Source organism: Danio rerio, chromosome 12, assembly GCF_052040795.2.
Source record: "Danio rerio strain M-AB ecotype USA chromosome 12, GRCz13ab, whole genome shotgun sequence".
NCBI classification, from domain to species: domain Eukaryota; kingdom Metazoa; phylum Chordata; class Actinopteri; order Cypriniformes; family Danionidae; genus Danio; species Danio rerio.
Window position 1 is genome coordinate 33,170,001 of NC_141032.1, and position 13,984 is coordinate 33,183,984.

The following is a 13,984-nucleotide window of genomic DNA, read 5'->3' on the forward strand; positions in this document are numbered from 1 at the left end:
TTGCTATCTAATGAAGCCCATTTGAAAGCAATTTTATGTGAGAGCCACAAAGCGTTTTTAGATCAGTGGGATATGGTTACGCATTATAAGGTTCATTCACACTTACAGAGTTATAGAGACAAGACAAAAGCCAACCAAAAGTGTCTGGTTTAGTGGTTTATAAAACTAGCACTCAAACTTTCCATAGAAGAGAGCTGCTTTTCTCGCACACCCATGTTTGAAGCGCGTGGCAGTGTGATCTTGCGGTCAACATGGGCTTGTCAGCACAAACACATGCTTAAGAAACCCAAACTCTCAGCAGTTGTTCTTAAAGCTGTCTTGCCCCAACATTTAACTTCAAATAAAAATGAAACATAATTGCTGGAAAAAAAAACTGTAGGCCTAAGGCTTTGTTTATTATGCCATTTATTTTTAATTATCTGACAAGAGTTATTTTGAATAGATTTTTATATAATATAAACAACAGTTATGAAATATTTTCCAAAATGTACTTAGATAATTACAGATAATTACAAAAATACACACTGGAGTTATTACTGCAATAGTTTTAATATAACATAAATAACGTACTAATATAATTATTTATTGTCTTTCTTTTGTGCATTTTAAAAAAATTTAAGCAAATTTTAATTCCTCATCAGCTTTATTATATGTGTACCCCTTTAAAAGATATAAACATTTTTATATCATACATTCGTTCATTTATAAATGGATTTTTTTGGCTTAATCCCTTTATTCATCAGGGGTTGCCACCGCGGTATGAACCGCCAACTTATCCAGCATATGTTTTACACAGCAGATGCCCTTTCAGCTGCAAACCCGTACTGGAAAACACACACACACACGCATGCACGCACACACACACACACACACCCAATACAGCCAATTTGGTTTATGCAATTCACCTATAGTGCATGTCTTTTAACAGCGTTTGCAGGTAAAAAAACAAAAAACAAAACAAAACAAAAAAAAACTGCAACGTTTAAATAAAATGTACTTTTAAAGGTTAATTAAAAACGGCGCTGTTCTTAAAAAGTAAAAGGAAAACTGCTGAACTTAAGTGTAAAGTATTAACTCAGTAGCCTATTCATCAAAACCTGGAAATGTGGCTTGAATATTATAAATGTAGGCTATATGTCATATTCATATTTATACAGTTTTTGAGAAAATTTTAAATATATGTAAAATAAAACATTGCTGCACTCTGATATAAGTTTTTTTCCATGCAGAAACGTGTTCTAAGTTTGTCTGAGATAGTCTACCAAAATTATACTCCATACAATATATGAAGCTGATCGGCTGATTCTTGTCACGTGACGCGTGGTGCGGCATTCTGAAAAGTTAAGAGGTTTTCTACTTGGCACGCCTGGAATTCGTGAGGGCGTCGCACTTGCACTGCTTGTGCCTTTATTATAAATAATGAACTTGCGCGTGGAATTTATGTGCTATGTGAACAGCTTCCATGATTGGCGATCTACAGCAGATGATCTTCTTCTTGCACAGACATGCTGGGTTCATCTGATTTGTTGATTAAATGATTTGCGTATCCATTCATTTTGCTAGCCTGTGGTTTAAATTTTGGCGCTCAGGAGACGGAGATGTATCAAGAGAATACGGTCATTTTTCAAAATAAAAGATTTTTTAAATAAAAGAATGTTCAGACTCGGATAATAAATAAAACAGAAATAATTAAGGATTTCTTGTGCAGCCTGGTAGCAATTGATCCTCAAAACCCCTGCTGGCCCGGGAGTTGGGGACCACTGCTCTGGCGCATATCTGCTCTGCAAGCGCCACACGCCTCTTTCTCTAGTTCTGCAATAATTGGTTTAATTTTTAGCAGCTGATGACGCGATGCATAGTAAAAATGTATCCAATTAACGCAGAACTAGAGAAAGAGGCGCATGGTGCTTGCATTCTAAGCACAGCGCTTTGATTGTGGGATTTATAGAGAACAGCCAATGTTGATCACATTTGTGTTATCGTACACATCAAATTATTAAAATTATATTCATTTTTTTCTTTCATTACCCAGCGATTCTTCCACTTGAGACTAGAAGTAAGCCTGCGTCCCACTAGTGGCACACGTACCACAGTTTTAGAACCACTGCATTATGCAATATATCAGTATATCAGTTAAATCAATCAATCATGACTGAAGAAATTTAATGAACTGTTAGTTAGATCACAATAATTCATCTTTTAACAATCTTTACAGCTTTCTTTTGTTTTATTTATTATATAGTTTTATATATGAATCCACACGTCTACACAATATGTGATGTTTGGAGCTATGAGCACACAAAACATTATATTTTTAAATTCAAAATATGTTTTGTTCTGTTCAATATACTACAATAGATTTGGATATTTTAGCTTTTTTTTTAGATGTGGTTGCTTACATAATTTATGATCTATTATATCACCCTCAAAATTTTATCATAGACCATTTTGGGGATGTAAACAAAAACAATGGTCCCAACGTTTTTTTTTTTTATCATATAGTATTTTGGTGCTTTTAAACAAAACAGATTTATTACAAATAGATATTTAGTAAAACAATATTTTAGTCACCAAACATATTTAGAAATAGAAAGATAATCAATTAAATTATACATAAAAAGTATATATAAATTATATATAAAAAATATTGCAAAAATAAATTAAAACTGTTTCTTCTTGAGAACATAGTGATGTGCTACATTGATATCTTCCTTGGCATTAGGGTTTGGGGAAAGTGGTTTAGATCTCCACTTTGATCTCCAAAACAAACAACCATAATGATGTTTATATTTTAACCACAGGAAAGGCATAGTTATGACTTGTATTGTTTGTTGTTTAATTTTGAAGACTGTAGAGTATGTGACGTTATAATGCACAATCTATTTCTGAAATGAAGTGACCGTGTGAAGTGTGATGTACATCTCTGCACTTCAGATGTATTTCAGGACAGTTTTCCCACAAGGGGAACAGGATCACTTGAAAAGGATGTTTATTTCAACTGCTGCGAGTCGTTGTGAGGTTAGAGGAAGTGAGGATGTCTGTGAATTGAGAAATGACTGATCACTGACAACATTCATCTATCCAACATGCTGTCCATATATATAGAGAGATTTCTTTTAAAGTATATAAATATGCTTATACCATCCAATATTCATGTGCATTTGATTAAAATATAAAATAAGGGTAAAATTATTACAATAAATATTTAACGTATTTGACATATGAATTGAAATATACTAGCAAGTAGTCCGTATAATTATATGCAGTCAAAACGTTTGAATTAAAAAAAGTCTCTTCTGTTCACCAAGGCAGCCTTTGTCTGACAAAGATATGAACAACACAGGGTTAAAGCACTATTGATTGATTTCAGTTCAGTTCAGGTTTCATCTTTTTATTTATAGATAATATTTAAAAAATGACCACATGCCGACTAACGTGCTGTACAGATAGGACTAAAAGTAGCTTAATTATACTAATAACAGTATAAAAAAATAAATTTTAAGATGCGATTTTAACTCAAAGTGGCAGCTGATTTAATATGAAGTAGGAATTTGTTCCAGCCACTTCAAAGGTTCGGTTTCCCCTTGATATGAATCCAAATCTGAGTATCTGTAGGAGGCGTTTAGTTTCAGATCCTAGTTTTCTGGTGGAAGAGTATGAGTGAGTTTAATCAGACATATAGGGAGCAGCTAAAAGATTTAGAGATTTAATAGAAGTAATGGGATTTTAAATTCAACTCTAAAACTCATGGGAAGCCAGGTGTCTTAGGATGGAGGTAGCATGGTCAAACTTTCTTTTCCCCTTTAAGAATCTCGCTACAGAGTTTTGTACAACCTGTTAGCGATCTGTTTGTGACTTTGATATTCCATGGTAAAGGCAGTTGCAATAATCTATGTGTGAGGTATTGAGAGCATGCATAGCAATGTCCATGGAATGTTTGGGGAGGAATGGTTTGATTTTGGATGGAGAGTGAAGATGGAAAATGACTGGAGCTGACAGCCGCGCTATCAAATTTAAGGCCGTTATCAACCAACACTCCTAGATTCCAGTAGTAGGGACAGATGAACTGGCATAGTGATTCAGGGTCAAGATGCCAGTTGTTTTAAACTTTGAGGGGTTAAAAACAATGCCTTCTATTTTGAGTTAAAAAAAAAGAAAGTTCTTGAAAACAAGGCTTTCACATCCTCAAGACGTGCTGTTAGACTGTCTAGAGCACTCTTTCTAGTACTGTCAAATAGATCAGCATAGCGGTGAAATTTGAAAGCATGCATGCCAATATGAACTGCGCTCCTTTTTGATATCGCTCCTACCATTACTAAACACGCCTCTAACTGCTGATTGGCTGCAAGTGTGTTTTTTTGACTCAATCCAACAGTATGGACAAAAGCTTTTTTTGCTCGACTCCATGTTGTGTTTACAGCAGCAATACCTCTATGCTTTTCCCAATGCACTGTTAAACCATACACTGCTAAAATCTTGGTTGCCTTAAATTGTTAAATTATTAGGCCCCTGTTTATTTTCTCCCCCAATTTCTGTTCAACAGAGAGCAGATTTCTAAACAATAGTTTTAATAACTTATCTATAATAACTGATTTATTTTCTCTTTGCCATGATGACAGTAAATCATATTTTACTAGATATTTTTCAAGACACTTCTATACAGCTTAAAGTGACATTTAAAGGCTTAACTATGGTAATTTGGTTAACTAGGCAGGTTAGGGTAATTAAGCAAGTTATTGTATAGCGAAGGTTTGTTTTGTAGACTAGACTATAAAAAAATTGCTGTAAGGGGCTAATAATTTTGACCTTAAAATGGCTTTTAAAAAAATAAAAACTGCTTTTAATCTAACTGAAATAAAACAAATAAGACTTTCTCCAGAAGAAAAAAATATTATCAAACATATTGTGAAAATATCCTTGCTCTGTTAAACATCATTTGGAAAATATTCAAAAAAAAAAATAATAAAAGGGGGCTAATAACTCTGTATATATATAACTGTATATGCACACAGACTCTTAGTTTTCATCCAGGTGTTACCCTGCCGGTCCTACGCCACCCAACCCGCTCCGTGCTGGGATTAAACTGGCGACCTTCTACATGGGAGTCGGTTGCTCTAACAGGGAGGCTAAAGACCATGGCCTTTACCATCTGTTGCTAGAGCACCTTTAGAGGTCAGAGGAGTGAGGTTTACCTGCACAGCACACACTAGCTGGCCTCCGTCGCACTCACCCCGCTAAACCTTACTCCCTTCCCAGGTTTCAGCACCAATGTAACCCCGCCGGTCCTACGCCACCTAACCCACTCCGAGCTGGGATCAAACTGGCGTCCTTCTGCATGGGAGTTGGTTGCTCTAACAAGGAGGCTAAAGACCATGGCCTGTAGCGTCTGTCGCTGGAGCACCTTTAGAGGCCAGAGGAGTGAGGTTTGCCTGTACAGCACACACTAGCTGGCCTCCATTACACTGGCAGCCCAAGGGCTTCTGTCTTATTACAAAACTTTCATGTTTAAAATCTGATTTCTTTAAAAATTAGTGATCTTCACTGCCTGTTAGGTATACGATACGGAGTAGTCTCAGACTGGACAATAAGCACTGCATTAAATTCCATTTCCCCCTGCGATTTCTGTAAAAATGACTGTGTACCTAAAGCACTTATCATAAATGAAATAATAACAGATAACAATCTTAATGCACTCTGTCTCACTGGAACCTGGCTGAAACAAAATGACTATATTAGCTTAAATGAAGCAACTCCTTAAACACTAAAAACTGAACTACGCTGATCCAGTTACTATCACCATTTATGTGAAGCTGCTTTGACACAATCTACATTGTAAAAGCACTATAAAAATAAAGCTGAGTTGAATTGAATTGAATTTTACCACAGTATTTTCAATGCCATTTCTGCGCTAGCCTGTTGCTACTGGTGACGCTAGTGGTTACAACAGTCTTTCATTTTACACTTAATAAATGCTTAAGTCTGTTTAACTGAATGTTTTGTAGTTACATTACAACATCGATGCTGTAAAAACAACCTTGTGAAATTGAAAATACACTGGAAGTTTATTGTTGGCTTTAAAACTCTAGTTGTGCATAGAGCCCATTATTTCAAACTACTAAAATGTCAACAGAAGTCACTTTGTTAAACAGTAGATAATATCTATGTAAAATATGTAAATAAACAGAAAACAGAAAAAATGGAAACTGTTAATCGACAGATTAGTTTTTACAGTATAAGTTCAAGATGCATTTATTTTTGTTGTAATTATTTTTACTTTTTATATTATATATATTTTTTTGTAAATATTTTTTCTCAGTAAATGCGACTGCAAAACCAGTTCATTTGTGACACGTTCTCACGGACAGTGTTATAAGAAGGCTCTGTTCAGCGTATCTAAGGCAGTGGTATAGCAATTGGTGTCAATTTCAACCCACACATTTCTTACACATTTGACGTGTATCATGGCAGATCTGAGTAATATGATTCATTGACCCACACGCAATAAACCCCACTCAGATCATGACAAACCCATCATGCATGCAACATTTTCCTATATGTTACAGTGTATATAGCCCACCTCCTATAAAATCCTAATATTAAAATAATATCTACAAATTACAAACCTAATTGACGTATAACAAAGCACATATTAAATGAACTGTAACAATAAATGGTTGTATTTTTGTTATTAACACATATTGGAAGCTTGTTCCGATTGAGAAGTGTTGCCAAATATTTAAATAATACACAGTAATAGACTTGTCTTTTTATTTGCTATTTTAACATTTTTAAAAGTATTTAATAACACTTTACAATAAGGTTGTATTAGTTAACATTACTTAGTGCATTATTTATTAGTTAACACAAATTAACGATGGACAACACTACTGTTAAGCATTACTTGATATTTTTTAATATTAACTAAGCATATAATAATATGTTGTTAATGGATTAGAACAAATAGTAAACACAGATTTCATTCAGCATTGCATAATTGCTTGTTAATGTTGCTTGTTAATGTTAACTTTATATTTTAATAGCTTATCTTTTGATAAAAATTAAAATGCAACCATTCAGAAGCACAGAATAGTGCACTTACTGCACTACAACGAAATGGTACATTTTATAATATAATTAATACATGTTCAACCTGTTAAACATTATTAAATGTGCATGCTGAATCTGAACTGATATGTGTTGTTTGCACTGAGTAACATTTCTAAAGTTCAATTTTACTTTCAACATCTGAGGTGAACTATCTGTTGCTGCTGCTTTCAGTACTATGGCAATACACATCATGTAAACTTGCATTAATAGCATTTAGCACTGAATAATTCACATGAGGTGTATCTGAGGAAATCATTGTCAGTTTCTCTTATAGTTCAGCTTCAGAAATATAGAAGCCATTTCTCAAATACAGGAGTTGGTTAGAGCAAAAACTTCTTTTATATGTAAAATATTCCTTGTACCGCATGCCGTTGCTTTTATTTAGAACACGGTTTAACTCCGCTTTTAGGCTTGACAGTCGGTCTCGCTCCTGTTGGTGTTGTTAATCTGGCAACCTGCGCTCGTGTGTGTTTTGAACCAAGCATGCAATACCCAGTTCAACCACTGGGTGTCAAAAGTACATACTGCACCTTTTTATTATTCTAGTTACCACAAATAATTTTATTCTAGTTTGTACAACTTTATTTTTCTAGTAGCCTCAAGTGAATTTATCTAGTTTCTCCCAACTTTATTTAGTTCCTCCAACTTAATTGTTCAAGCTGTCACAACTTATTTTTCTAGTTTGCACAACTAATTTTCTAATTGCCAAAACTTTAATTTTCTAATTACTCCAACTTTATTATTCTAGTTGCCCCAACTTAATTATTCTAGCTGTCAAAACTTGTTTTTTTTTCTAGTTGCTACAGCTTAATTTTCTCTAGTTTGCTCAACTTAATTTTTTTCTAATTGCCCCAACTTATTTAAGTTACTCCCACTTTATTATTTTAGTTTTCCCAACTTTTTTTTTGCATTAAAAGCTCATCCCTGCCCAAAATGCATTGCATTTTTTAAGTAGCTCTATAAATAAAAGGGAATCTCTTCAGCTTGGCTTCCAAAAGAGGCCCCACGAGTAGAAAGGGAGGGACTTCCTCATTCGCACATGACTGGAATAATGAGGAACATCTACACTGACCTTGTTGTGTCAGCGACAGGAAGTTAGGTTTGATCAAGGCACTGAGTGCAGAGCAGAAGATGGCACAGTGAGTACAGTTTCCTCATTTCAGCATGAGAAAGAAGAGGTAGTTTCTTGCCCCCTGCAAGAATGCACTGCTTTTTAAGACATGGGGGATGTTTTGTTGCTGAGATTGCTCAAGTACCAGATGGCCAGTACAATCTCAGGACGAAATCCTCCGGTGTTATATAACAATCTTTCTCTCTCTGTCTGACGATGTCTCGGCGCTTTCAGTCCTGTCACAGGCTCCGGCAGCTATAAAGCTGCTAGATGCACACCAGATGCTGAAATCTGATGCTGAAACCTGATGCATCAGATGACCACGCACTCTATGGAGAATTCTCAGCATTTCATGTCTTCTTTTAATAACATTTATACTTTTATTCTGTTTAACTAAGCCAAATGTAGACAAAGATCACCAAACAATAGAGGTTTTTACTGGCACATTTTCAATTCTTCATTCGCAATAGATCTTCTTAGAGGTTGTAAATAAAATGGATGCATGAACTTTTGAACTGCTCTCCAGGTAGTCAGACGGTTAATAAAAAAAAAAAAAAAAACTGCATGATGCAACTGCATAATTTAGGCAGCAGTCTGCTCATTGTTTCATTTGAAGTGCTGCATTAGTTTTTGCCATATTAGTATTAGTACAAACAACAAAACTGTAACCAGAAAACCACCAAAAAGCATTTGGAAAATAAAATCCATATAATTCCAGAACAGTCTGCCCAAAGTTTACCTAAAAAGAAAGCTTGATCTAGCATACTCGAAATCAGAGCATATCTGCAGCTCTTCAGCCCCAAACTTCCTGAAGTTAAGCATTGTTGTTTCTTGCCAAATTACATCCTGCCCTGCTCTGAAGCCAACATGGTGAAGTGTGTGTTCATGTAAGAGGTGCTGTTGTTATAGACTTACCTCCCTGTTCATCCATGAGTGCAGTGTCCTATAATCCTCTCTCTCTTTCTCTCTCACCCTCTTTCGGACTCGTCCCGGCTCTCAAAGTGCTCTTTCGTGTGTTTGGCTCAGCTCTCTTAGGGGGTCTTTCCCACTCTTGAGGTTCTTTATAAGGGGCAAGAGTGGGCGGGAGCGTCGCCAAGCTTTCTTCTTCCCTCCCTCCACCACTAACCATACGAATGATCTGACTGTTACCTCAACTGTGTGTGTGTGTGTGTGTGTGTGTGTGTGTGTGTGTGTGTGTGTGTGTGTGTGTGTGAGAGAGAGAGAGAGACAAAGACGCTGACAAATAGTGTGTGTATGTGTGTGAGATAGACTAACAGAGCTTACCTTACCATATCATTATCCACAATCTCTCTCTCTCTCTAACCGTTTTTGTACCACTTCTGCCAGAGCTTGGACCAAAAACAAAGGCATTTTTCTTTCTCTCTGGGTTCCAACTAGCTCTGTCACTCTTGGTAGTCATGAAAAAAGCATCAAAACACAACAAAAGTCATGTTGTGTTCTCGTCTTTTGTGCTCTCTCTGTTTATGTCTGGGTCTTTCACGCAGGTGTTGCCCTGAGGACAGGGAGATGTGTTTATTGTTATTAATAATGATCTCATTTATAATGATGATCATTTTTTAGGCTTGTCTGGTTTAGTATTACAGTGTGTAGTTTAGAAATTTGGACAAAGAGTTTGTACAGGTGCTGGAAATTCTTGAAAATGCATGAATTTTAATATAGGGTTTTCAAGGTTTGAAAAGTGCTTACATTTTAGATAAATGCTTGACATTGCTTGAAAATGTACTTGTAATAGTAAAATTAGTGGCTTTAAAAATCATCTGTCTTACTAAATAGGTTATAATAAATAAATATTTAAAATAAATTGAATAGATCTTAATAAAGTGAGTAAAGGAGAGTAATTATTTGAGGGGGGTCTGGCTGCAGACCTGGTGCAGTGCAATCTGGGTTGCATCCAATGCTTTTTAATGGGCTTACCTAACCCCACCCCTAACCCTACCCTTCACAGTGACGTCACTAACTCCATTTGAGTGCATTGTGTCTGACATTGCATCGCTGAGTGATGCAGTCTCAGCTTGCATCATAAAGGCTGCATCCAGATACTATTGAATTATTTGGGCTTGAAAGTACAACTTTGGGCTTGAGGCAGGCATATTAAGACTTTAGATGCAAAAAACTCTAAAATGAGTATTTTTATCAGGCTACTGTGTGTATGTTAAGTAATTTCACTTTTATGGCAAAGAATAAGTTCTTTTTCTGGTATTTAAAGTGAAGTATCTCATTGTAAACAAAGGAGGCTTACAAAAATATTATTTTTCATTGGAAATTTCAGACGGCATTTCAAGGTTTTTGCAACTGAACTATTCATATCATCAATTTTTTATTGATATTTTTACTTATAATGCTATATTTCCCAATAGTGGGTTGTGGCTGTAAGGGAATCCACTGCGTAAAACATATGCTGCAATAGTTGGCAATTCATTCTGCTGTGTCAACCTCTGAAATACAGACTAACCTGATGGAAATGAATGAAAATACTATAACAAATGTAATGTAATGTGTATTTATATAGCGCAGTTATTGTTTATGGCCATACACCCAAAGTGCTTCACAATCATGAGGGGGGTCTCTCCACACCCCCACCAGTGTGCCGCATTCACTTGGGTGATGCAACAACAGCCAGAGGACAACAACGCCAGTGCGCTCACCACACACTAGCTATTGGTGGAGTGGAGAGATTTTTAATGACCACAGAGAGTCAGGACCTTGGTTTAACATCGGCACTCAATGACAGTATAGTGTCCCCTTCACTATACTGGGGAATTAGGACTCAACCTAGTTTTTCCTACTGTATGTGGTCTCCCATCCAGGTACTGACCAGGCTCAGCCCTGCTTAGCTTCAGAGTAACCGGTCTTGTGCTGCAGGGTGATATGGCTGTGCCCATGATATAATGTGATGAAGGAGTAGCACGGTGCCTCAGTAGTCAGCACTGTCGCCAGGGGCGGACTGGGACTTTAAAATCAGCCCTGGCACTGTAGCCACACCAGCCCACATTACTACACTGACACAGCCCCATCCATGGACACGCACATTCACTACTTATATTGGTGTACAGATAGTAAAATAATATAAGCAGTACCATATGTATTAGATATTTAAACATTTAAGGTTTGTGACTGGAACAAAAACAAACCATTTATAACAAATTTATATATGAAATCATTAATTTTCGTTTTGGCTTTGTCCCTTTTTTACCCTGGGATCGCCACAGCAGAATGAACCGCTAACTTATTTAGTATATGTTTTACGCAGCGGATGCCCGCCAAGCTGCAACCCATCACTGGGAAACCCCTATACACACATTTACATAAATGCACTACGGACAATTAAGCCTACCCTATTCACCCATGAGGTGAGGTGACAACGCTACCCACTGCGCCACTGCGCTGCCCCCTTTCGAAAATAGTTCAGTTCATTTTATGCATTTGGCAATATCTGATTTTAGAGCCTTTTTTTTTTTTTTTGCTTTTTTTTAGCTTTTCAGCACTGCCTTTCCTTTTTTTATGGTCCATCTCTGACAATTAGCTTGTGTTGCACTTACTGTTTGTTTGACATTCTTGGCAGATTTTGATTACATTCCGCGTAACCTCTGATTAGGATGGCCCATCTCGAAACCAGCCTGTCGTTGCCGATTGGGCCAATGCTTAACATTTATTATTATTATTCTTACTATTACCATCATCAAAAGCTGCCTACAGGTAAAAACAATACATATAAAAAAATAAATAATAAAATAGCTGACCGGCCCACTTTTAAAAAATGGTACGGCCCATCTGGCATTTGCCAGAATTGCCAGACGGCCAGTCCGCCCCTGACTGTCGCCTCACAGCAAGAAGGTTACTAGTTCGAGTCCCGGCTGGAGTTTGTGTGGAGTTTGCATGCTTGCATGGGTAAACAAGTGTGTGTGAATGTGAGTGTATGAGTGTTTCCCAGTACTGGGTTGTGGCTGGAAGTGTATCCGCTGAATAAAACGTGTTAATTCCGCTGTGACGAGGCCATGCAGGGACTAACCCGAAGGAAAATGAATGAATGGATGAATGAATAATGTAATGAAGTATGTGTATGTATGTAAATTATGACATTTGCTAAACTTGTCAAGTGCTGGAATAGTTTAAAAACGCTCCTGGAAAGTGCTTGAAAAGTGCTTACATTTGACTTTTGAAAATAAGTAAGAACCACACAAAATGAAACTTTTATTGTATGAAAAAGAGAGCAGACATTGTGCTAAATATATCCTTTTACTGTATGCAGTTCCAGAGAATAAAAGGTCAAGCAAATAAGAAATGGCATAAAGTACAGTTCTTAAGGTTGCATTTCCTCATGTAAAAAGTGATTTGAAACAATCCCACTATAAAAAGTCAGAAACTTGTAAGTACTGTCGCCTCACAGCAAGGTCACTGGTTCAATTCTTGGCTGGGTCAGTTGTCATTTCTGTTTGAGGTTTGCATGTTCTACCCTGGTTCACATGGGTTTCCTCTGGTTGCTCCGGTTTCCCCCACGGTCCAAAGACATGCAGTATAGGTGAACTGAATATGTGTATGTGTGTGAATGCGAGAGTGTACGGGTGGACTGTACCCAGTACTGAGTTGCGACTAGAAGGGCATCCCGCTGTGGCGAATTCTGAAATAGAGGCTAAGCCGAAGGAAAATGAATGAATGAATAAATGAATGAAAAGCAGAAACAAGGAAATAAAGAAATTGCTTTAGCTAAGTATTTATTTGTTGAATTAGTTAATAATTAAATAAAAATATAGGATATAATAAATTATAGTAATAATGATAAATCAAATCTGCAGAGACTTACTGTATTCTAACCAGATCCTTTAAAATCAGTGGTCTCAAACTAAATTCCTGTAGGGCCGCAGCTTTACGTAGTTTACCTCCAACCACCTCCAACTCACACCTGCTTAATAGTCTCTAGTAGTCCTGAACACCATGATTATTTGGATTAGGGTTGGAGCAAAACTTCAGAGCTGCGACCCACCAGGAATCGAGTTTGAGACCTTTAAATCAATATCATTAATTCAGGAATAACATGTTTTTTTTATACAGTATGATATTATGCTTTGGAATCTTGTGTAGGAAAAGTTTCTTGAAATAAAAAAAGATAGTTGAAATTAATACTGTATTTCATTAAAGATGAAACACTATGTTTCAAATATCAACCAATGACAAAATATAATTTTGAATTATAAAATAATGTATACTTGTGCTTGTAGTTAACCTAGAATTCTGCTTTCATGAAAATGGGATGTTGAAGAAAGTATATAAGACACTTGTGCAGCATTTTCACTTCCTTCACTAGAGGAACTAAATGACAAGCGATTTCCAAGAAGGTATGTGGGCAACAGAACAATTATTTCGCAATTTACTGCAATTAAACTGTTTTTATTTTGAGTGCTAAGTAACACAGATGCTCATCCATCCTCTCCGCATTCTTGAAAGACCGGCGTAGTTTCCAACGGATCAGATGTTGCTATATTTAAAGAGATCGTTCCCTGAAAACTAAAAAAATTCAGTCATAATTTACTCATCGTTGACTTTTTTACTTTTCCAAACCTGTTTGAGTTTCTTTCTTCTGGTAAACACAAAGCAGAATATTATGAAGAAAGCTTGAGAATGAGTAAAAAGGGAGTAAAGTTTCATTTTAGAGTGAACTATCCCTTTCGTCATGTTCTGTTTGCTTTATCTTGTGTCCTAGTCACCATTCACTTTTACTGTGTGTTTTTCAAAGCATACAGTGAGTGA

At 36.3% G+C, this 13,984-nt stretch overlaps 1 protein-coding gene across 1 annotated transcript in view; it reads right to left on the reverse strand.

Moving 5' to 3' along the window:
• entpd1 (ectonucleoside triphosphate diphosphohydrolase 1) overlaps positions 1-9,253 on the reverse strand; it is a 33,469-nt gene extending 24,216 nt beyond the window's left edge. The window contains exon 1 of the mRNA XM_087274920.1: positions 9,134-9,253. Within this exon, the coding sequence (XP_087131046.1) occupies positions 9,134-9,149 (16 nt within the window). The 5' untranslated portion in view covers positions 9,150-9,253. The remainder of the gene's footprint in view (positions 1-9,133) is intronic.
• Between the last annotated feature and the right edge of the window lie 4,731 nt (positions 9,254-13,984).